The 22,872-nt window shown below is 37.2% G+C and overlaps 1 protein-coding gene and 1 long non-coding RNA gene across 8 annotated transcripts in view; one reads left to right on the plus strand and one right to left on the minus strand.

Moving 5' to 3' along the window:
- The window catches only part of LOC309792871, a 98,660-nt gene extending 79,126 nt beyond the window's left edge, over positions 1 to 19,534 (plus strand). Inside the window, exon 3 of the long non-coding RNA XR_014291821.1 lies at positions 19,480 to 19,534. This is a non-coding gene — a long non-coding RNA (uncharacterized lncRNA). The remainder of the gene's footprint in view (positions 1 to 19,479) is intronic.
- BANK1 (B cell scaffold protein with ankyrin repeats 1) overlaps positions 1,922 to 22,872 on the minus strand; it is a 322,904-nt gene continuing 301,953 nt past the window's right edge. For 4 of the 7 annotated variants that reach the window (XM_082602768.1, XM_082602766.1, XM_082602765.1 and 1 more), the window contains exons 12-17: positions 17,501 to 17,679; positions 13,325 to 13,388; positions 5,936 to 5,965; positions 4,464 to 4,519; positions 3,169 to 3,233; positions 1,922 to 2,902 (exon numbers count right to left, since the gene is read on the minus strand). In XM_082602768.1, coding sequence (XP_082458894.1) covers positions 3,174 to 3,233; positions 4,464 to 4,519; positions 5,936 to 5,965; positions 13,325 to 13,388; positions 17,501 to 17,679 — 389 coding nt within the window. In that variant the 3' untranslated portion in view covers positions 1,922 to 2,902; positions 3,169 to 3,173. Of the gene's footprint in view, positions 2,903 to 3,168; positions 3,234 to 4,463; positions 4,520 to 5,935; positions 5,989 to 13,324; positions 13,389 to 17,500; positions 17,680 to 22,872 lie in introns of those variants that run through there. The other 3 variants (XM_082602764.1, XM_082602767.1, XM_082602769.1) reach the window with 3 other exon arrangements.

Genomic DNA, 22,872 nt, shown 5'->3' on the forward strand with positions numbered 1-22,872 from the left:
GATTTACAAAAATGTATGAGTCATCTATTCTTTTGAGTACTTAATGGTCCATTTAAGTTACGCCATATGCACTTCAAAATAAAAACACTGATTTATGCTATCACACGGGTTTCCACTTCCAGAAAATTCCATATAAAGTTAACTATTTTTATTTTAATAACATTCTTTTAAGTGTTAATCCCATTTTACTTTATAGTGTAGATCAGAGTTTCCCAACCTTGAAGTGTTGACATTTTGGACAGGACATTTCTTTGTCTTGTAGTTTATTGGATGTTCATTAGCATCCCTTGTCTCTACGCACTAGATGCCAAGAGCACCTTCTCTGAAGTCACGACAATAAAAAGTGCCTCCAGATATTGCCAGATGCCCTAGTTGAGAACCACTGGTCTAGAGGCTTCTTCTTCTTTATCCTAGAAAATTAAGTAGAAAAGAAGGGAATTAATTTTAAACATAAAATTCTTTTGATAACATTTAATACCAGTCCAAATTTGTCTAGAAGTCAGATCAAGTAAATTTAAGAGGAAGAGGCTGGTTCTTATGTACATTAAGAGTAATGGATTGGGGACAAATCCAAATTGAGGAAGGGATGATAGGAAAGATAAGGTATTTTATTACCTACTGGTTGCTCAGGCTTCCAGAATCAGCACAAAATCTTCAGAAGATTTCCCATACAGGTGTTTCCTTTCTGGCAGTGACTAGGGCTCTCAGACAAATGCCCCACATCTCCAAGGAAAGTTCACATTTTCCTAGTCTACTAGTCTAGATCCTGACATATGATCTCTTCCATCACTAAAAACAAACTTCTGTAGCGTGGCTCAAACTTGATAGACGGCTTCCCTGGTGGTGCAGTGGTTGAGAGTCTGCCTGCCAATGCAGGGGACGCGGGTTTGTGCCCCAGTCTGGGAAGATCCCACATGCCGCGGGGCAGCTGGGCCTGTGAGCCATGGCCACTGGGCCTGCACGTCCGGAGCCTGTGCTCCGCAACAGGAGAGGCCACAACAGTGAGAGGCCCGCGTACCGCCAAAAAAAAAAAAAAAAAATTGATAGACGGTATTCTGTATGTTAAGAATAAAGCCCAGAGATTAAAAAATATTGCTTCCTTCTGGATATTCTTATCTGGGATCATTCCTAAATTTGGATTACCCTTCCTCCACCTTTGCATTTCTCTACTTTTCATCTCTTCCTTCAATGCAACAGGCATGATGTGAACTTCTCTGATCCCCCAACTCCAAACCTCTCTAACTGTCTTCTATGCTCTGGACAAGTTTAGTAAGTCAAGGAGAGGAGGGACCATGGTTCAGTAGTCATAGGGAGGTCCTCAGTTATTTTTGTTTTCTTTTCCTCCCTTTCTTTGTGATGACAAAGTAATAAGATTTCAAGGACCAGAGTATCTAGGGAAAGAGACTATTAAAGGGGCTTTTTGCCATGGTTTTATTCTAAACTAGCCCAGTTCAGAAGGATAGAACTTAGAGGTGCTGACTTTAGATTTCTTTCCATGTTAAAAAACTGAATAACATTCATGCTTTATCTCCCACTTCCACCCTGAATTGGGTCTCAGGTAAGAAATGATCTAATTGCTTTGTAATTAGAAAAGTTGACATTTTATCTGTTACTGGATTCCACGTTTTTAATAAGAATAAAGTTGACAGTGGAATGGTAGGCACCAGTCCCAGGCCTATATGGAAATTCTTACTTTAGAGATAATAGACACATTTGAATTTTATAGATGAAGAAAATTATACAAAAGCAGTTGGTTTTCCTATTGCTTTTCATGACTCTTTGGGTGGGACAATCCAAAGAAATGGGGGCTCAGTATGTGGAAGGGCATTCCATTTCTTGAAAGCTTAGATGTGAAACTATGGGCCAAATTTCCAAATATCATAATCAAGAAGCACCTTCCATTAGGGATTGATCAAACTACTATGCTATTTTTTAAAACTTGAGCTTAAGAGTGTCAGTGGTCATGAGAAACTTATGGGCAATGTTTTGCAGAATCACTTAAAATATATATCCCTATAAATCACTGTTTAGAAGCTAGAAAAAAATCATTTGTGTGTTTACTTTATGGGCCCTACACAGTGAAATTAAAAAATATTTGGTAGTCTTCTCTCTGTAAACTGGTAAGCAGAAGAATTTAGTGTAATTCTCATACATTTATTTTGAAAAGTCAGACATAGCTTTAAACATTTATTTAATTTGCAGCAACTGTGGGTAGAAATCGTAGAATGATAAAACCGCATTCTATTCTAAGCTCATAAATTGCTTCTAAGAAATGGGATGATGAAATTATAAGCCTTTTAATAGAGAATATAGGTTGTGGAAATGTATATTAATTTGAGACACAGAAAGTTAAAAAAATAATGTTCTCAAGGTTATATGCAAACAGGCTCTAAAAAAAGGAAGGTTGCTGCAAACATGATGTGACAATAATAATTAGAGCTCTGAATGTGATAAATTCAGAAAATAGACCACCCACTGGAAAAGCAAATATGTACAAAACAAATTTGTATTTTTTATGCTTATTCTAAGTGTAGCGGGGAGTAAACGATTAAGGTTAGCCCATTAAACAGGCCCAGTAGCTTTGCTACAGAGCATTTAACTTCTCTGCTCTTGTTTTTCTTTAATTTTAAAAATGGGAAATGGCTGCTTCAGTGGCAAAGTGCATTGTAAAAGGCAAGAATTTTCAAAGAATGCAATTGCTCTACAGTATTCAATTTTAATGTTGATATACTCATCTGAAGCAGGTATAATGCCAATAAATTGTGGCAATAACAAATTCTGAAATTCAAAAGCTTGCTTCTGCTTTCATAGTATAGATTTGTCCTGAAGACAGCAGGCAATCCAGTGCAAGCTTGCTTCACCCAGAAGGTGTCTGCATATTCTTGAGTTTTATTATAATAACCTGAAAATAAGATCACAGGAAATGTATTAGTGAAAAATAGATCATCATCTGAAATTGATTACCTAGCATAAAATCACCCCTATAATAAATCTTTCTAAAGAACAATCACCTTTACCTTGAAAAATACACATGTTTATCCTTTCAGGAGAAGACAATGAAATATTTAAGGTATTCTGTTTGCTAGACAAATGATTCCTTCAAGTTCCTAATAAGCCTGCTTTAGGTTTTGTAAAAAAAATATAGCTGGTATATAGCTGATATTTTACCTTGTTTAGTGATCTTTCCTGCAACAGAAACCAAATTCCTTTTCAACTTGGAGTCGAGCAGGAAGCTAAGGAAAAAAAAAATAGAGTTAGCCTTTCTCCATTTTAAGTCTGAACAAAGAAATATGATAAAGTCAGAGTTGCCTTTCACAGTCACAGAAAAACGGCTTTGTAGAGGCAACTGGCAAGACAGTCCTCCATCTTTAAAGGAAGGAGTCATTGTAAAGCTCAATTACATCAAAGTCCTTCAGTTCAAATTTTATTTTCTTTTTGAGGGAGAATAGCCTAAGCATTTGGGAATTTGTATTCTTTTCCTCTTATCCAAAATCTTGCTCTCAAGATCGTCCTCCAGATCTTGTAGAATAATCTTTAACAAAGATATTTTCATAAACTCCTGGGCTAGGTGGTACCTCACAATTCTGCTACAGTCAAATGAGTCTCATGAGTCTGTGTGCTGTAGACCCGTTAGGTCCATTATGTGCTGTAGACCCATTAGGTCTATAGCTCATTGGTGGGCCACAGATTGATCCAGAAACACAAATACTTCAAGCAGTTCTTAAGGGTGAATGACTTCTATAATTACGTATGATTTATTTGGAGCATAAGAGAGCTTAAGGGGTTATTAAAATTTGGTAAACTAAAATGGGTTTGTTATGGGCCTTAATTCTGGATTTTAGCAAGAAATCCAGCTGCCAGATGACCCTGGGTAACAGTGCAAATGTCCTACATCACATACGTAGATAGTTGGAATAGCATGATTTTTATGAAGAAAAATTTGTGGACAGGACATCAGTGGTGTTGTCTTGAACTGGTCTTGGCTTTCCATCGCTGCTGTCTTTCCTTAGTGTTATTTCTGGCTTCTTGTTAGCAGTTTACTTGCGGTTAACTTTACAACGTGAAGTAATGCATATTTATATGAACAATATTTTGGCATTACATTTTTTCTTAACACTAGACTTTAAGGATTGTATAAATCGTGGTTCAAATAGGCTCATCATGTTCCTTTTGCTGAAGAAGATGTGTTTATAACTCCTCTAAGATTTATTTGGTCTGTTGAATTCATCCACACTTTGGCCTGGGTGCCTTTTTCCTTTGGGTTCTTTCTTTGCTTTTTTTCAGAACAGTTAATTTCTTTAAATTATTGCTCATGGATTTTGCACACAAATGCTTATGTGACCTATTTAGTTCACATTTGTTGGACTGTTTCAAAGCATCGTCAGCATAGAAGGCTTTCATATTCTTTCTCAGCAAAGAATTCTTTTTTGCATTTTATACAAATGAAGATATATACAACCCACCTTATTGCCAAAGGGTATGTTATACGACACATTTTCATTGTGGGCATTTTCATTACCTAGAAATACAGACTCTGTTACTGTCTCTTCACTTGTTCACACATTTAATAATTCCTTTATTCAGCACTTAAAAAATATATATGCAAAGAATAGGATATGGGTAAAGAAAAAAATATTAAAGAGATCAAAAAGGGCATATTTAAATAGCACCCTTGACAAGTATGTATTAATTTCTCCTACACATAGGGATTGGCTAGAATAGGATACCCAAGGAGTTGCTTCAGCTCAGAAACAATCCAGCATCTTCGAATAACAAGCTCCACTTGATTATGCCTTTTTCTTCTTTTTCTCTTCCCCATTTACCAGAATCAGGCAATTGCAAAGCACACTTTTTTTTTTTTTTAAAGTAAAAGTTTGTTTCTACTGCTCCACCTTGGCCCATGCTACTTCCTGCTTTTCTCACAGGTTTCTCACTTTCCATCCCAGCCACGTGCCTCTCCATTCCTGCAGTCAGCCCTGTGCTTCAAGGCTGCAGGCAGTGCTTGGAGCTCATGGGACAGCCCCCAGCTGGCCTGCAGCTCCCCTCTACCCTCCCTACCTTCTGCACCCATCCTCCCCCATCACACTGAAGGGAACCCCTCCAGCTATTGCGTGCCATTTCAATTTCATTTGTCCTATCAACATCTCCCACTTATCAAGCGGTTAGCTCCATTTACACAAATCATCATGTTTTTATAGTAATCTCCACGATAGAATTCTTTTTTTTTTTTTTTTTTTTTGCGGTACACGGGCCTCTCACTGTTGTGGCCTCTCCCGTTGCGGAGCACAGGCTCCGGACGCGCGGCTCAGCGGCCATGGCTCACGGGCCCAGCCGCTCCGCGGCATGTGGGATCCTTCCGGACCGGGGCACAAACCCGTGTCCCCTGCATCGGCAGGCGGACTCTCAATCACTGCGCCACCAGGGAAGCCCTCTTTTTTTTTTTTTTTAACATCTTTATTGGAGTATACTTGCTTTACAGTGGTGTGTTAGTTTCTGCTTTATAACAAAGTGAATCTGTTATACATATACATATATCCCCATATCCCCTCCCTCTTGCGTCTCCCTCCCTCCCTCCCTATCCCACCCCTCTAGGTGGACACAAATCACGGAGCTGATAGACTTCTTATCTGCATTTTACAAATGAGGGAACTGGGGCTTAAAGAGTTTAAGCCAAAGGCCACAGCTAGTAAGTCGTGAAGAGCCAGGTCAGAGTTCAAAGCAGGTCCTTCTTTTACTATATCACAACGCCTCTAGCATTGCTATTCTAGAATCTTCTCACATTTATTTTGGATATCAAGTGGTTTTGCTTACAAATATAAAATATCTGTGAGTTTTTACAGTGACCAGCTTAATCACATTAGGTTTACATTAATATAAAAGTTGGTTTACTATGAGCTTTGTTTTAGTCCTAAATCCTTCTATAAACACCACTTACCATTTGGATGGTGCACAATGATGAGCTTATCTACAAGACAAAAAAAGCATATTCTACTGAGTTTTGCTCAATATTTATCTTAAGGTTGCTTCTTCTTATTGTTTGACTACTTTTGTCCTTGAAGTGACTATGTAGTTTCACAACGTGATTTAAAAAATACTAACCTCCAGCCACTAAGTGTGAAACTATGTCTTTTTAAATTTTTGTCTTTTTTCCTTCTGACACTTGCCCCACATTATTATGATTTTAGATATATTTGACACTTAATAAAAGCTTCCTACTCTTTTTTTTGTTGTTGATGAATTCTTTTTTTAAAAAAATAGATCTTTATTGGAGTATAATTGCTTCACAATACTGTGTTAGTTTCTGTTGTACAACAAAGTGAATCAGCTATATGCATATGTATATCTGCATATCCCCTCCCTCTTGAGCCTCCCTCCCACCCTCCCTATCCCACCTCTCTAGGTCGTCGCAAAGCATCGAACTGGTCTCCCTGTGCTATACAGCAGCTTCCCACTAGCCATCCATTTTACATTTAGTAGTATACATATGTCGATGCTATTCCTACTCTGCTTTGATATTCTTTTAGCCTGAGCTATTCAAGTATTTTTAAAAATTAACCTTATTCAGAACTACTTACATACAGTACAAGTCACACATTTTTAAGTGTATAGGTTGATGACTCTTGACAAATCTATATAGCATATACCCATCACCCCCATTAGCACAGAGAACATTTCATCTCCACAGAAAACTCCCTTGTGCCCCCTTACCTCAATTCTCACTCACCATTACCCCTGATGGCCCCTGAGCTGATTTCTATCTCTATAGATTTGTTTTATCTAGAAGTCCAGATAAATGGGATCTTAAAGCAGGTATTCTTCTGCATCTGGTATCTTTCACTCAGCATATTATCTGTGAGATGCATTCTGGTTGTGTGTGTGATAGTAGGTATCCCTTTTTACTGCTGAGTAGTATTCCATTGTGTGAATATATCACAATATAATTACCTAATCTTTTGGACATTTGGATTGTTTCCACTTTGGCTATTATGAATGAAACTGCTATGAACTTTCATGAACATGTTTTTGAATGAACATATTTTCCATCTTTTCTTTCTCTTGAATAGCTAGGTTATCTATCGATAGTAAGTGAATATTTAATATTTGTAGTCGTCACAACACTTTACACTCCCATCAGCAATGCATGCAGTGCATGTCCAGTTCTTCCACATTCTAATTGCTTAACTTTGACAATATTAAACAAATTTAGCTATATTTGTTGTGTATTGGTACCTCAGTGTAATTCAATTTACTTTTTCCTGATGATTAATGATGTTGAGCATATTTTCACATGCTTACTAGCTATTTTTCTTTTTGTGAACTAAGATCTAGGTACTAGATGTGCTCAATGTTGCTGGGCTGTCATTGTTTCTAGGTGCTCTCAGCAGACAGAGCTAAGGAAATATATATACAACTATATTTCTATATTTATGTGTAACATGTATATTGGGTTGGCCAAAACATTCATTCAGGTTTTTCCATATGATCTTATGGAAAAACCTGAACAAACATCTTGGCCAACCCAATATTAACAACCATGAGTTGTTGTGCTTTTACCTCCAATTCCAGTCCAATACTACAAGGTTCATTCTGGGCTTCCTTCTTTCCTTAGTTGTAACTCCTTTCTCTGACAATAGGAAACCTGGCTCTCATTATCAATAGTGAATTTATTTGTTTACTCAATGCTAGAATATACATAAAGTAGTTTTGAAATTGCTCAACTATACCCCTGTGGAGAAATAAGACCTACTAACTGGAGTATAGAATACAATTTTTTTTTTAATTAATTTATTTATTTTTGCTGTATTGGGTCTTCGCCTGTGTGCAAGGGCTTTCTCCGGTTGTGGCAAGTGGGGGCCACTCTTCATCACGGTGCGCGGGCCTCTCACCATCGCCGCCTCTCTTGTTGCGGAGCACAGGCTCCAGACGCGCAGGCTCAGTAGTTGTGGCTCATGGGCCCAGTTGCTCCGTGGCATGTGGGATCTTCCCAGACCAGGGCTCGAACCTCTGTCCCCTGCATTAGCAGGCAGATTCTCAACCGCTGTGCCACCAGGGAAGCCCAGAATACAATTTTTATGTACTGTTTTTTTTTCTTTTAATTTTAGTCTTAGAATATGCTGTTTTCTAAATTTATTTGTTTTTTTTCTATCCCCCTTTAGTGTGGATATGTTATTTATTTGTAATACTGTGAGGTTCGTTTTCTTCTGCTTATATATTCCATCTTGTCCCCTTCTCAGTCCCCATCCTAGTTTGTTGAGTATGTAAAACATTAACAAAGTTCTAAAAGTCAGACTACAAAGAGATTACTCACAGAAGTGTAGGGTTTTTCTTTTCTTTCCCCTTTGGAGTCAGGTTTGGTAAGTTTTATTTTTAATTAATTTGCCCTTTTTGTCTGAGTTGTTTAATGTATTGGCAAAAACTTAATTATATCTCCTTAGAATCTTTTTAATGTCTGTAGGATCTGTTGTGATAGCCTCACTTTAACTCCTGATATAGGACTCTTGTTTTCTCTTTTGTGCATGATCATTTTTGCCATGGGCTTATCAATTTCATTAACATTTTAAAATAATTTTTGGTTTTGTTAATTTTCTCTATTATTTCTCTGTTTCATTGATTTTTGATCTTATTATTATGTTTTCCTCTCAGCTCTTTTTGGATTTAGTTGCTTTTCATTTTCTAGTTTCCTAAGGTGGAACCTTAGATCATTGATCTTAAATTTTTCATCTTTTCTATTTTCACATTTATAGCCATATATTTCCCTGTAAGTACTGTTTTGGTTGCATTCCACAATTTTGTAATGTTGTGTTTTCATTATCATTCAGGTTGAAATATTTCCTTGTGATTTCTTATTTGACCCCATGGGTTACTTTGAAATGTTGTATTTAATTCTTAACTATTTTGAGAGATTTTTTTTCTAATTTCTTAATTAAATTCTAATTTATTTCTGTTGTGGTAAGAGATAAAAGATTTCAAAAGACTGAAATCTTTCAGAGAACATACTCTGAAGATTTCAATCTTTTTAAATTTATTGAAAATTTTCGATAGTCCGGTACGTGTTCTGTCTTGCTGAACTTTCCATGTACACCTTAAACAAACATGTATTCCGAACTTTTTTTGATGCCCTGTTCTATAAAGTTAATTAGGTCAAGTTTGTTGACAGTGTTGTTTAGATCTTCTATATTGTTACTGATTTTTTTTCTATTTCTTCTATCAATTACTAAGAAATAGGTGAAAACATCTCTGAGTACTATCAAATTTTGCTTCATGAGTTTTGAGAAAACTCATAAATACATACACAGTTTAAGGTACACAAAATATTTAGGATTTTTGTATCTTCCTAGTGAACTGCCCTTTGGTCAGTTTGTAATATCCTCTTTTGTCTCTTGTAATACTCTTTGTATTGAAATTCATCTTGTCTTGTATTGATATAGCCATGCCAGCTTTCTTACGCTTACTATTGGCATGGTAGATCTTTTACCATCTTTACTTTTAACCTATCTGTGTCTTATATTTAAAGTGCATGGCCTTTAGATTGCACAAAGTTGGGTATTACTTTTTTATCAGGCTGGAAAATGTCTACCTTTTAAATGATACTTTTAATCTATTTACATTTAACACAATTATTGATATGACTCAGTTTAATACTAACATCTTGTTCTTGGTTATTTACTAATCCATTTTGTTTATGTTTTTGCTACTTTCCTGCTTTACTTTTTGGCGAATCAAATAGCTTTTCAGTGTTACATTTTATTTCCTCTATTAGTTTCTTTATCTACCTGTCTATCTATCTATCTATCTATCTATCTACTTTATAACTAAGATACGTACCATTAACTTACAGTCTATTTAGAGACAATAGTGTACTTCTTCATGCTTCATGTCTTACACTTGACACTTCATCTTTCTTACCTTAATCTTTCCTCTTCTTTATAACTGATTCTTTATATTCCATACCTGGAACTACATGTTACAAAAATTTTGCAACCGTATAATTCCACTTATCTGCACCCTCTGTATCTGCATAATCGTTTTCACATCTTTTCCTTCTTCATATGCTATAAACCTTAATTTAAGTGTTACTATTTTGCTTTAAACAGTTGTTTTTGAAATAATTTATGAGAAAAAAGAAAACATAATATTTTATTTCTATCTGCTTTGTAAAATTTTCAGTGTTCTTTATTCCTTAGTGTGGATCTGAGTTTTTGTTTGTTAATAACCCCTTCAATAACCCCTTCACCTTGTATGAAATTCTTTAGCATTTCTTACATTGCAGTTTTGCTGTCTATGAATTCTCTGATTTCGATTATCTGAAAATGTCTCTATTTCAACAAATTTTTGAAGGTTATTTTTCCTGGATATACAATTCTAAGTGGTCATTTGTTTTTCTTTTAGCACTTTAGAGATATTACTGCACTGTCTTTAGTCCTCCATGTTTCTGATAAGCAATTAGTGAATATGTAGTGAATATGGAATATGCTTATACTTTTCCCTCTATATGTAAAGTGTCTTCTTTCTCTGGCTGCTTTCAAGAATTTCTCTTTATCTTGACTTGAAGTAGTTTGACTACAAGTTGCCCAGATGTAGTTTTCTTAACAGTTATGCTAATTGGAATTTTTTGAAGTTCTTGGAACAGTATGGAGGTAGTTTACATTAAATTTGGAAAGTATTTGACCGCCATTTCTTGTAAAATGTTTTGGCCCAAACTCATTCTTTTTTCCTCTGGAATTCTGATTACATGTATGCTAGAGTGTCTTATATTGTACTACATGTCTCTTAGGCTCCATTCATTTTTAAAGTCTTTTTATCTCCCTGTTCATCATATTGGATAATTTCTGTTGATCTGTCTTCAAGTTCATTAACTCTTACTTTTGCTATATCCAATCTGCTGATAAGCTCTTCTGATAAATTTTTCATTTTCTTATTGTAATTTTAATTTCTACAAATTTCCATTTGGTTCTTTTATATAGCTCCAATTTTCCTGCTGAGATTTCATATTTATATACTCCTTAAAACCATACTTTTCGTTAATTTAAATATGTTCATAATTTAAAGTTTTGTCTGCTAAGGTCAACAACAGGATCATCTCAGGTTCAGTTTTTATTGATGGCTTTCTTTTCTATTAATTACATTTTTCTTTTTTTTTATACCTCTTCTTTTATTAAAAAAAAGCCCTGAACACTGGACTTCAAAGATAATCTGCTGTATATTCTGGATTCTGTAATATTCCTTCGATGAGTATAGGTTCTTGTTTTAGCAGGCAGTTTGATTACTGGCATGAACTTGTGGTAAGCTTGGTTTTCTGCTCTTTTCAGTGTTGACCTATAGTTAGCCCAAGGTGTTTTCTAAGGCTCTCAGTAGGACTAAGCCTACAAACTCTGTCTTCTGTGGGGCTCCTGTAGGGGCTTGGTTTGAGGCTTTGCTGGGGCATGTCTAGAGTAGGTCTTACTCTAAGTCATAGTCCTTACTCATTATACTTCTTGGGTGTCACAGCAGGATGCCAGGTGTTTTAACAAAGTGTTAAGGAGACCTTTCTGCTCTGGCAGGGCAGAACTCAAACATCCCCGGTTTGGCTTTTTCCTGGCTCTGCTCAATCTCCAGTGTCTCTGTTCTGCCTTCAAAGTGCTGAAAGCAGTTATCTTGTATGCCTTGAGTGGTCTCGCCCTGCACATGTACAGCTCATCTCTCAGCCACAGACGTTTGGAGTCCCTCACTCCCTCTGCGGTTACCTCTCTACGCAGCTACCTCCTCTTCAGTGACCCACCATACACATCCCAGCAGCTCTGGCTGCCCTGAATTCTGATCTTTGCACCCCTCAGTTTGACAGGACTGCTTGCTTGCTTTGCACAGATTGTAGCCAGAAAATCAGTCTACTGGGCAATCATGAGAGATAGCTCATACATTTTGTTTTTCTCTGAGATTACAGTCTTAGGCTGCCTATTGTCTACTCCCTGAAATCAGCTGCCTCATTTTTCTGCCCAGTATTTGTATTCTTACAGTGGGAGGATCTGTCTGGTACTACTAATGCCATTTTGGCTGGAAGGGGAACTAGTTAATTCCTAATGATTAGGAGTATTAACTTTGGATTCCAATAGACGTAGGTTGTAGTCTCTAATCTGTGTGTTTAGGGGCTTCTTAGTTTCTCAGATTCTCCGTTTCCTTATTTATAAATTGGGACTAATGCCTATCTCAAAGGGTTGTTAATAAGATAATATTAAGTGTATAGCAGATAGATAGCTAATAAATATCAGCTACTACTACTACTTAATGTTTCTTAGTAAAATTATTTATATTGTTTGTAATTTTATACATTGTTAAAATTTTACTCTTATTCCACATTACAGTGGAGGTCTGTAGAACTCAGTTATTTGTAAATTAGTCTTGTGTTTATGACTTTAATTATTTTAGAAAGTATATTTCTGTTTTAGAAAACATTTCTAAGAGAGCTTAAAGAATTCTCTATGGAAAAGTAGATAACAACCCAATAATGTAAAAAAGAAAGCGAATTTTAACATGGTGAATTTCAGCATGAAGTACTAGCTAAAGGCTATGCAATATTATTGAAAATGGAAGAGATGGAAGCTTTCAAGCTTTGCTAGTGGTTGTTCGTGTTTAATTATTTGTGCAGGGGTAGGGACTTGGGGACAGTGATCAGAGAGTGACAAGGTAATTTATTTTCAATTTTGGAATGTGTTGTTTATCTTTGGAGAAGATTTACCGTCTTAATAATGTTTGGTTTGTGTTACCATTCAAATGAATGCTTTTCCCCCCTGGGAGCGACTGTTAATTATTAGCAAGGAGAATCTGCGTTGCAAAGAAGCATGATAGCTTCAGGACAAGGCAACACGAAATTTATAATTTAAAATGATCCACATGTGGACAGTTGTGAGAATTGACTATATTGAGAATATTCTACCTTATTTAAAAAAAGTGTGACTCCTTAATAATTTAATACCCTATATAATGACTCATACACTCACACACACACACACAAAAACAAAAAAACACCAAACAACTGGAGCAGAATTATCTTATTTGCAACTTACATAGAAATCAAAGGAAAGGAAGTAACTAGCATTTATTGAAGGTCCATTATGGGCCAGAGAAGGTGAAAAGTATTTTATCTGTTAACTTGGACGACCACTTCCAGATATATGTATAATCATTCCTGTTTCACAGACAAGGACCCTGAATACCAAGGATTAAGACACTGTCCAGTTTAAGCAGCTGGGAAGTGACAGAGTATAGATTTGAGCTCTGGCCTGTTTGACTCCACCGTCCTTGCATTTTCCACTCTATTATTTTTGAATAGCAGGCAAATTTTACTTACTGTAGACATTTTCTTCTTCTGGCCTCTTCCCAATAATGCAATCTCGTAGTTGGCGTAGTTTTTCCTTAATGAGGGAACAACCAGGAGACAGAAGTCAAGATTCACAAATCTGTCGCGGATTAAGATGAAAACTTTAACCGCTATCACCAGTACCACCACTTCTACTTAGTGTTAATTTGGAACTCACCGTCCTCGATACTTTACGTGTATTATTTTACTTAATCCTCACAACTTCATCAAGTGGATATAAAATGTCATCATCATCTCACTTTACAGATATGGAAACTGAGCTACAGAGACGTTAAGCAACTTTCCCAAATCACACAGTTATAAGTGGTAGAATCAGGGTAGAAACCCAGAGCCCAATTCTTTTGGGAGCTGTTTTCCCAGTCGAACACCTGAGGCATCTACATTGGCTATTCGGTGTCCAAAAGCAGGAGGCCAACACAGTGATGGTCTGCTGCTGTCTGAGCCCATCTCCAGCCTCTGTAGGGTACATGCCTTACTAGAAATTCCTTCTAAGAGCCAGGGACATGGTAGCAAATGATACACAAACTGGATTCCCTTCTTAACTCACCTGTGACCTTTCTTTGCTTTCCCAATATTCTACATTGAACATCTGTTAACTATTTAACTGAAAGGTAAAGCAAGCTAACATTCAAAAAAATCTGCTTTTAGAAGAGAACCTAGAGTAGCACCTTTCCTAAGGGTTGCCCCTGAAGCTTAGAAACCACTTTTCCTAGAGTTGTTTTCACTGCCTTAAAGATCCCTTCCTATAAGTGGAGCAAGGGACTCACTGATTGTGAGCAGGAGTGAGGAGAGCTAAAGGCAAGGTTTTCTCAGCCATCTCACCTTTGACTCCAGGGATTCTACATGGTCTTCATTATCCTAGAAACTCTTCTACTCTTAACTCTGTATTTGTGCCACTTTTTCTCCTATTTTCCTAGGATAATAACTCTGTCAAGAATAATATAACTTCACAGCTACCTCTGAGAGATTCATCCTCAGGATACAAATGAACATTTTTGTCAACTACAAGAGTAATATTGAAAAGTATATGGGGATGAGTGTGTGTTGGGAAAACATGGAGAACATTCATTTTTTGTTGTTCTGACTTTTGTTCAGGCCCTTATGTTAAGGACTGACTGAAAAAACACAGAGAAAAAGCTCTCTGACATCGGTCTTGGCAATGATGTTTTGAATATGACTGAAAAAGCACAGGCACCAAAAGCAAAAATAAACAACTGGGACTCAGCAGACTAAAAAGCTTCTGCATGGCAAAAGAGACAGTCAACAAAATGAAAAGGCACACTATGGACTGAGGGAAAATATTTGCAAATCATGTATCTGAGAAGGAGTTAATATCCAAAATATATAAAGAATGCACACAACTCAGTAGCAAAAAAATCCCATATAATTTGATTAAAAAATGGGCAGAGGAACTGAATAGACATCTCTCAAAGAAGACATAAAAATGGCCAACAGATACATGAAAAAATTCTCAACATCACTAATCATCAGGGAAATGCAAATCAAAGCCACAATAGGATCTTACCTCAGAACTGTTAGAATGATTATCATCAAAAGGACACGAGGTAAGAGATAAGGTTATGGAGAAAAGGGAAGCCTTGTGCAGTGTTGGTGGAAATGTAAATTGGTACAGCCATTATGGAAATCAGTATGGAGGTTCCTCAAAACATTAAAATTAGTACCACCATATGAGTCAGCAATCCTACTTCTGGGTATTTATCCAAAGGAAATGAAATCAGGATTTCAAAGAAATAGCTGCATTTCCATGTTCACTGCAATAGCCAAGATATGGAAACCATGTAAGTGTCTATCAACAGATGAATGGGTAAAGAAGATGTGTTATATATGTATACACACACACACACACACACACACACAATGGAATATTATTCAGCAAGGAGAAAGAAGGAAATCCTACCATTTGCGGCAACATGGATGGACCTTGAGGGCATTATGTTAAGTGAAATAAGTCATATAGAGAAAGACAAATACTGTATGATCTCACATATGTGAACTCTAAAAAACCCAAATTCATAGAAACAGAGTTGAATGATGGTTATGAGGGGCTGAGGAGTGGATGAAATGGGGAGGGAGATGTTGATGTTGGTCAAAGGGTACCAACTTCCAGTTATAAAATAAGAAGGCTCTGGGGATCTAATGTACAGCAGGATGATTATATTTAACAGTACTGTATTATATATATATTATAGTTAGCAACTTGAAAGTTGCTAAGAGAGTTAGCATTATATGTTCTCGTCACACAAAAATGGTAATTTTCTGACATGATGGAGGTGTTAGCTAATGCTATGGTGGTCATCATTTTGCAATATATCACATCAACCCGTTATATACTTTAAATTTAGACAAAGTCAATGATATCTCAATAAATTTGGGAAAGAAATGGAAAAGAACTGACTGATTCCTCCCACAGTCCTCAGTCAGAGTCACAAACTTTGGACTCTAATGGAAAGTAATCTCAGTGTTTGTTCTTGCATTTACAGGTTAAAGTGTTTTGTTTTGTTTTGCTTACTGTATTCATGATCCCATTATCCCTATATATTAGATAAGCCACATTGGTCTCAGAGTAGTTGAGTATAGACCACCTTAAATTCTTTCTAAAACAGTATTGAATATAAATACACAAATAACATATAAACAACCAAGGGTTTAATAAACTAGTGAAACCCTTACCAAGAAAGTATTTAGGTTGGATCACTTTAAATTGTAAATTTTATGATTGAAGGGTCTAAGAAGGATGAGGTACAACTGACTTAACAAAACGTATATAACTTATTCTCTAGCATTGCTAGGAAAGTGACTTGTAGGTCTGCACTTAGGCACATTTTACCCATTTCGGCATAAGAAGGATGCCTGATGGTGATGGCAGTGGTGTGGATTGAAAGCAATACTGTAGTTCTGACCATGAACAACGATCCGTTACAGAACTCTACAATCAGCATTCTTAGCATCTGTTTGGCAAAAGAACTGCCCTTGCTTAACACTGCAAAATCTTGACCAGGTCCAGTCACCTAACCACAACAAGAGCTATCCATAGAGACAGGTGATTTCTGACAAGGCTTGTGATCTCAGATGCATCGGAAAAGTCCCTTGCCTAAACTATATCCTGTCTATATGCCACATTGCTTGAATCACCATTGTACTTCATTTCCCTGTCGTTTAAAAATGTTTGCTTAAGCATTGTTTTTAAATAAAAATGATCCTTGGGAAAGGTAGCATATTATGCTATTAATGATTATTTATACTTAGGCCTAATGTAGCTAATGAAATGTGTTTAATCCAACAGCTGCCTGAGAACTGGCTTTTAAGGTACTGGGGTTTTATATGATGAGAAGAAAAAAACTGGTAAAATATTTTGGGAGTGGGAAGGCTTGATGGATAGCTAGAATATGGTCCTGATACCCCTCACTGAGGAATGTCATGGGGTGTATATTATATTACACAGGGTATATTTTGTTTTCATTTTTCTCTTAGAACCACCTACTGCAGTCCCCTCTCAGGATGTAAATTATGTTTAAAGAAGACAAGCTTATCTGAAGTTAATACTCTTGGCATAATTTCTCTGTTAATCCTGACTGATATATATATTCATATATATGCAAATCCTGATATATATATTTATGTATGTATATATTTATATACATGCAAATCCTGATATATATGTATATATATATTTATTTTTCCAAAGGTTAAGGAGAAGATAAAACTTACTAAATTTTACTTAGGACTATTGTCTCATATGATTTCAATCATTTTCTTGTTCCCTTTAAGTCTGGTCTACATAATACATTCTTCAGAATTCTGAGCATGTTAGTGTAAAGATGCTTCACCTTAATTTCAGCAATGAAATTCATAAAACATGCACTGTACTAAGGACAGCCTTATAAGTTGATTAGGTATTAGCTCTGATATACATGGTCTCAGCATTGAGTTCATCGATGGTTTGTAAACATGAAATCTGGGTATTGTCGAACTTCTAACTGGTAGTTTAAAACCTCTTTTTTGTGTGTGGCTAGTTAAAAACAAAAAACAGTTACCTGTATTTCTTGTTAAGAGAAAGAGGCTTACAAAGATGCTGGAGATCTGCACCTGAGGGAATGCTCCAGAAGGGACTGGGGTCTGTATTACCTGCTGAATTATTTCCAGGCCAGTCTTTCCCATCTGCCAGTGTTTAAATTTCTCCAGGGCTTCGTCCACAGAGAGTTTCCCATTCTTGACTTTCTCTTGCAGGAGGATGAGTTCCTCCTGCCCAGCTGCAAGGCAGCCCCTTGTGGTGGAAAAGGCTTGACTCTCCATCCGAGATCTGTCTACAATATGAGGGAAAGGTGTTTTAATGAGAAGTCTGCATATGACAACTGGAAAAAAAAAAAAAAAGCACTCAAAAATAAGCAGTTTGAGTTTCTTGTTCTAGCTAGTCTATAAGCAGTTACAGAATAAATCAGTACAAATTTTTTAATGAGTTTCTTTCTAAGGATGGTCATGCCTCAGACCTAGTGTTATGGATGAAAAGAATATGTCTCATCACTGAAAAACATAAAGGGATGAGGAGAGAAAGAACAGCAAAAGTTCTGCACTAGGCTGGTGATGGGCAGTGCCAACTTCATGTTCTTTTGTGAGGATTACTTTTTTTTTTTTTATTTATTTATGGCTGTGTTGGGTCTTCGTTTCTGTGCGAGGGCTTTCTCCAGTTGTGGCAAGCGGGGGCCACTCTTCATCGTGGTGCGCGGGCCTCTCACTATCGCGGCCTCTCTTGTTGCGGAGCACAGGCTCAGACGCGCAGGCTCAGTAGTTGTGGCTCACGGGCCCAGGTGCTCCGTGGCATGCTGGATCTTCCCAGACCAGGGCTCGAACCTGTGTCCCCTGCATTGGCAGGCGGATTCTCAACCACTGCGCCACCAGGGAAGCCCTGTGAGGATTACTTTTAATTAGGTCCACAAAATACTTAGCATAGGGCCTGCTGCATAGTAAGCTAAATAAGAAAGAGCTAACACTATCATTACTAATAAATATTTATGGAAGAAACACAATCTCTCCAGCTTTGGGAAGAAAGATCTCAACCAACATCCAAATGTCACAAGAGGTGCAGGATCATTTGAGAATTTATTCCTGAAAGATTAAAATAAATAATTGCTGGTCCTTTTGTAGTGACCTGCTTCCTTTTCAAAAGAGTTTATTTTGGAACATGCTATGTTCCAAAATTTGCTCGGCACGATGAGAACATTCGATGGTCTGATGTCTCTTGTGTGGCTGCTAATGCCACACCAGACACTGGCCTGAGGAACAGTGAGAGCAAATTGCAGACCGCGGGTGAGTCAGTGTTCTGATGGTGCTTAAAGACATAAATGAAGCTGTATGCTTTCAGGGACTCTGTGTACTCTCCAGGCTACCCCAATCTCTGTTACTCCCTGTAAGTCTCTGGACGACTTCACACTTGTACTGCCTGCCTGGCTGCAGAACTCATTTGAGTTCTCATTTACATATTTCTCCTCAGTCCAGCATACTTATTGCATTATCTCAGCAGGGACTGGATGACTCAGCAGCAGCACAGGTCGTATGCACTATCAAATCCAAATATGCCCCGAGTCTAGAAGGAGAGAAGAGGTAGTCCCACCAAGCTGTAGGCAAGCTGGTAGTAAATTGGGCATTTCGCTGGAGAAATTGCTCATTACTGGGAACTCTTTTTCAAGAAAGAAGTAGATCAATTAGACTGTATCTAGACCTGATTGATGGGGTTTGTGAAATGGGGAGGGCATTCAAATTCTATAGTCATAAAGATTCATTGATAGGATTGGTTAGTCTGGAAATGAGAAGTTCAAGTGCTTGATAGCAGTTTTTAGTATTTGATGAGAACCTGAGCCTTGGGGCAGTCTTGGAATGACCTCTCATGTCCCTTTCAGTTTTGAGATTCCAGCAGTGAATCTTGGAACAGGGGCACAGAGACAATTCTTTTTTTTTGTAAAGGTTCACATGCACATAAAACTGCTCCATGGCCAATCATTCTGATTCCCACGGGGGCTTTCTTGGCTTGTCTTTTCACTTCAGAAGTCCTATTCCCCCAGAACTAACAAGATGTCAACAGATTCTATACTCTAAATCTTTTCCTTCAGGGATGACAGAACATGAAATCCCAGGAGAATTGGAGAAGCAAAAGTCAGCCAGAGGGCTCAGTGGTTCAGCAGCCAAAAGCACAGGTAACAACTGAGATCCTGCTTCTTACACCACTTGCTTTTTATAGGTCCCCACAATCCAGTTCAATTCGTAAGATGCTGTTTGCAGTAGAATTCCATGTGCCATTCCTGCCAGAGTGTGGAGGCTTAGCATCGTCATTTAACAGCTATGCCATTTCACTAGCACCTCACTTCTGCCGTCCCTTTGCCTAAGTGTGAATCCATTTTTATCGCAAATACCCATGCAGCTGGATTTTCTGCTCTTATAGAAGTTATCTCAAGCCAAGCCTTCCCGGAAAATGGTACCAACTTCAGTTTTGCTATATGTGCACGTTTAGCTGAATTAAAAAAAAACATTGAATTCTTTTAATAATATTCATTTCAATTATCCCTTCATATTTCACGTTTTAGCTACGAAAATATAAGTAAGATGACCTTTTGGGGGGAGGCAGGATTCAGTTTTGCGTGGTTGTGCAGAGACAACAAAAGAACAAAATTCAGGGCTTCCCTGGTGGCGCACTGGTTGAGAGTCCGCCTGCCGATGCAGGGGACACGGGTTCGTGCCCCGGTCCGGGAAGATCCCACATGCCGCGGAGCGGCTGGGCCCGTGAGCCATGGCCGCTGAGCCTGCGCGTCCGGAGCCTGTGCTCCGCAACGGGAGAGGCCACAGCAGTGAGAGGCCTGCGTACCGCAAAAAAAAAAAAAAAAAAAAAAATAAAAGGAACAAAATTCAGGAGTGGCAGAAGTTGTAGGCAGATTGAGTCCCTGAAGTGAGTTGTTTACAACTAGACTAATTTTACATACATCTGCTTTTTCTTTTTTTTCCCCCCACACTAAAAACATTAAAACCAATTGTCTTGATAAATTACTATTAGGCATGACAAGCTGCAAAGAAAAATGATTAGGGCTTTTACCTCCTTTCTTCCTAAGGGCAGACTAATCAAACCAAAACATGCAACCTGTAATTTTTGGAAGGCTGTGCAAAATTTCTTTATTGCATTTAGATGACTATTTTATGGGGGGTGGAAGGGTTTTTCCTTGCTCCTCAAATTTGTATTTATTATTAGTTTATTTTCATAAGAGTTAGTATGAGTTTAACATAATTTTCATTGAAAAGCATTTGTCAGACTGCTATTTGCCCACACGGCAGACTTGTTTTCTTATCGTAAAAGCTTCAAGACAAACTACAGTTTCTAAAGTTTTAGTTCCTTTCAGATCAATTCTTCTTTACAAGATTTTCCATTTGATCAAGTTTTGGTCAAATTAACATCAAGCAACCCGTCTGGTGGACATATGAATCTAGAGATTAGGTAAGAAAGCAAACTGAGCTTTTCATAAAAGTTCTTTCTACTACCAAGTGACTGACTAGGAGAACATTTTTCCTGAAAAACTGAAAGTCAACAACTTGATTGGCCAACACCAAAGAACTTAAAATGTGAAATATTTACTTAGTAAATATTAGGTAGTCATTGAAGTAATAATAATAATTTAGAAGACCAAGTGCAATGGAGAGCGGGCTTATTATACAAGGACAAGTACAAAAGCAGGATGCAAAATTGTATATATAGTAAAATTTTAACCGTAAAAATGTTGTGCATATAATAAAGCAAGCAGGGACAGTTTTAAAGATGATACAGGTCGTTCTATTTTGATGGTATCAGAAGTGATTACCTTTTTCTAATTTCCAACTTTCTGAAATACTATATTGCTTTTACAATAAGAAATTTCTCCCACTTCGCGAATAGGTTTCTCCATGGAATACACCCTTCCAAGCTATGCCAGATATACTATACCATGCCATACCATACTGTCCTATCTTACCGAATTATTCTGTGAGCAACTGGAACAAACTTGAAAGTAATAGGACTTAAAAAAAAATCAGTGACCAAGGTTTAAATCTGAAGTTACTTTTTTGTTCCGTATCTAGGAAATTGGCAGCAAGTAAGCTCAGGGTCACATGAGCAAATTAGGAGATACTTGTAGTGTTGATGTACTTGTAACTTCCAAGCAAAGTGTCCACATCTCCTTAACCTACAGCTGCTATTGACGGGTTCTCTCCTTGACTAAACTTTAGTCAGGCTCCTGAGTCCTTTTCCTAACTAGGGCTCACCTTTCGTACTTCCATGTCTGTCTTTGCATTGCTCAGTTTTCATAAGAATCCTGCTGTTGCTTTAGCCAAAATTCCCCACCCTTGATATCTGATCACCTTCAATATCTGTTTGGGTTCTTTTATCTTCCATCATCCCCCAGATGTGATCTGATCACTTGGCCTGCCTGGAGTAAGAATCCTGTTCAGTCAGTTTAGGGAGAATCTCTCTCGCCCCTGATGTTCTTAGTAATTTCCCATCCACTTCTCACCCCTCCCACACACTCTGCTCCTGAGTTACAAATCCGCATTCTTCCTTGTGGCACTCAGAGTTGAGGCTACTCTCTCCCATACTGTAAAATCCCGTAGCAGCAATCCCTATATTGTTGTATATAATCCCCTGAATAAAGTTGGCCTTACTGTTTGACAAGTGGCAGAATAATTTTTTCATTAACAATATATTCTTTGCCATTTCACTTTAATTGTACATTCAGAAGGTGAGTCCCCACGCCCTGCCCCACCACCATTTAGAAAACACAGCCGTACTAAAAAAGAAAATGACTATCACTCACTACTACACTCAGAAATGTGGAGTATTAACATTTTGATGTTTCTCCTTTTTAAGTGTACATTGCTTTCTTTTCTTCTCTTTCTTTTTCTGAACAAGGTTTATACTGGTATGTTTCCAGCTCTTTTCTCTTATTCCTATAGCCTAAGAATGTTTCCATGCCATTAAATATTCTTTGAAACATGAGTCCTAGTGGCTGTATTATATTCTGAAATTTGTATATTCAATAACGTATTTAACCATTTTCCTACTGTTGGCTATTTTTTTGTTGTTTCCAGTTTTTCCCACAGTTATGTATTATTGGTGCTTAAAAGTCTTTAACATAAATCATTGGCTGTATTGCTATTTATTTTCTTAGGATAGACTCCTGAAAGTCTAATTTTTGAGTATGTACACTTTTAAAGCTGTTGATACTTAGTGATCAACTCCTTTCCTGGAAGTGTGTTGTTAAGTACCTCTCACCAGTTGGATAAGGGAATGACTGATTTGATGCACTTTTGATAATATTTTGCATTATTCAAGTTAAAAAAAAAAGCACAAAAACTTTTAGTAATTTTATAACCTAAACCATTCTTTCACTGTTAAGTGATTCTTATGCCAATGTAATGCTAAATACTGTAGCTTTAAGCACTGCATAAGTACTAGACCTTAATACACATGGCAAGTGGTGCTGAGTTAA

This window comes from Mesoplodon mirus (assembly GCF_964341445.2).
Source record: "Mesoplodon mirus genome assembly, chromosome: 2".
NCBI classification, from domain to species: domain Eukaryota; kingdom Metazoa; phylum Chordata; class Mammalia; order Artiodactyla; family Ziphiidae; genus Mesoplodon; species Mesoplodon mirus.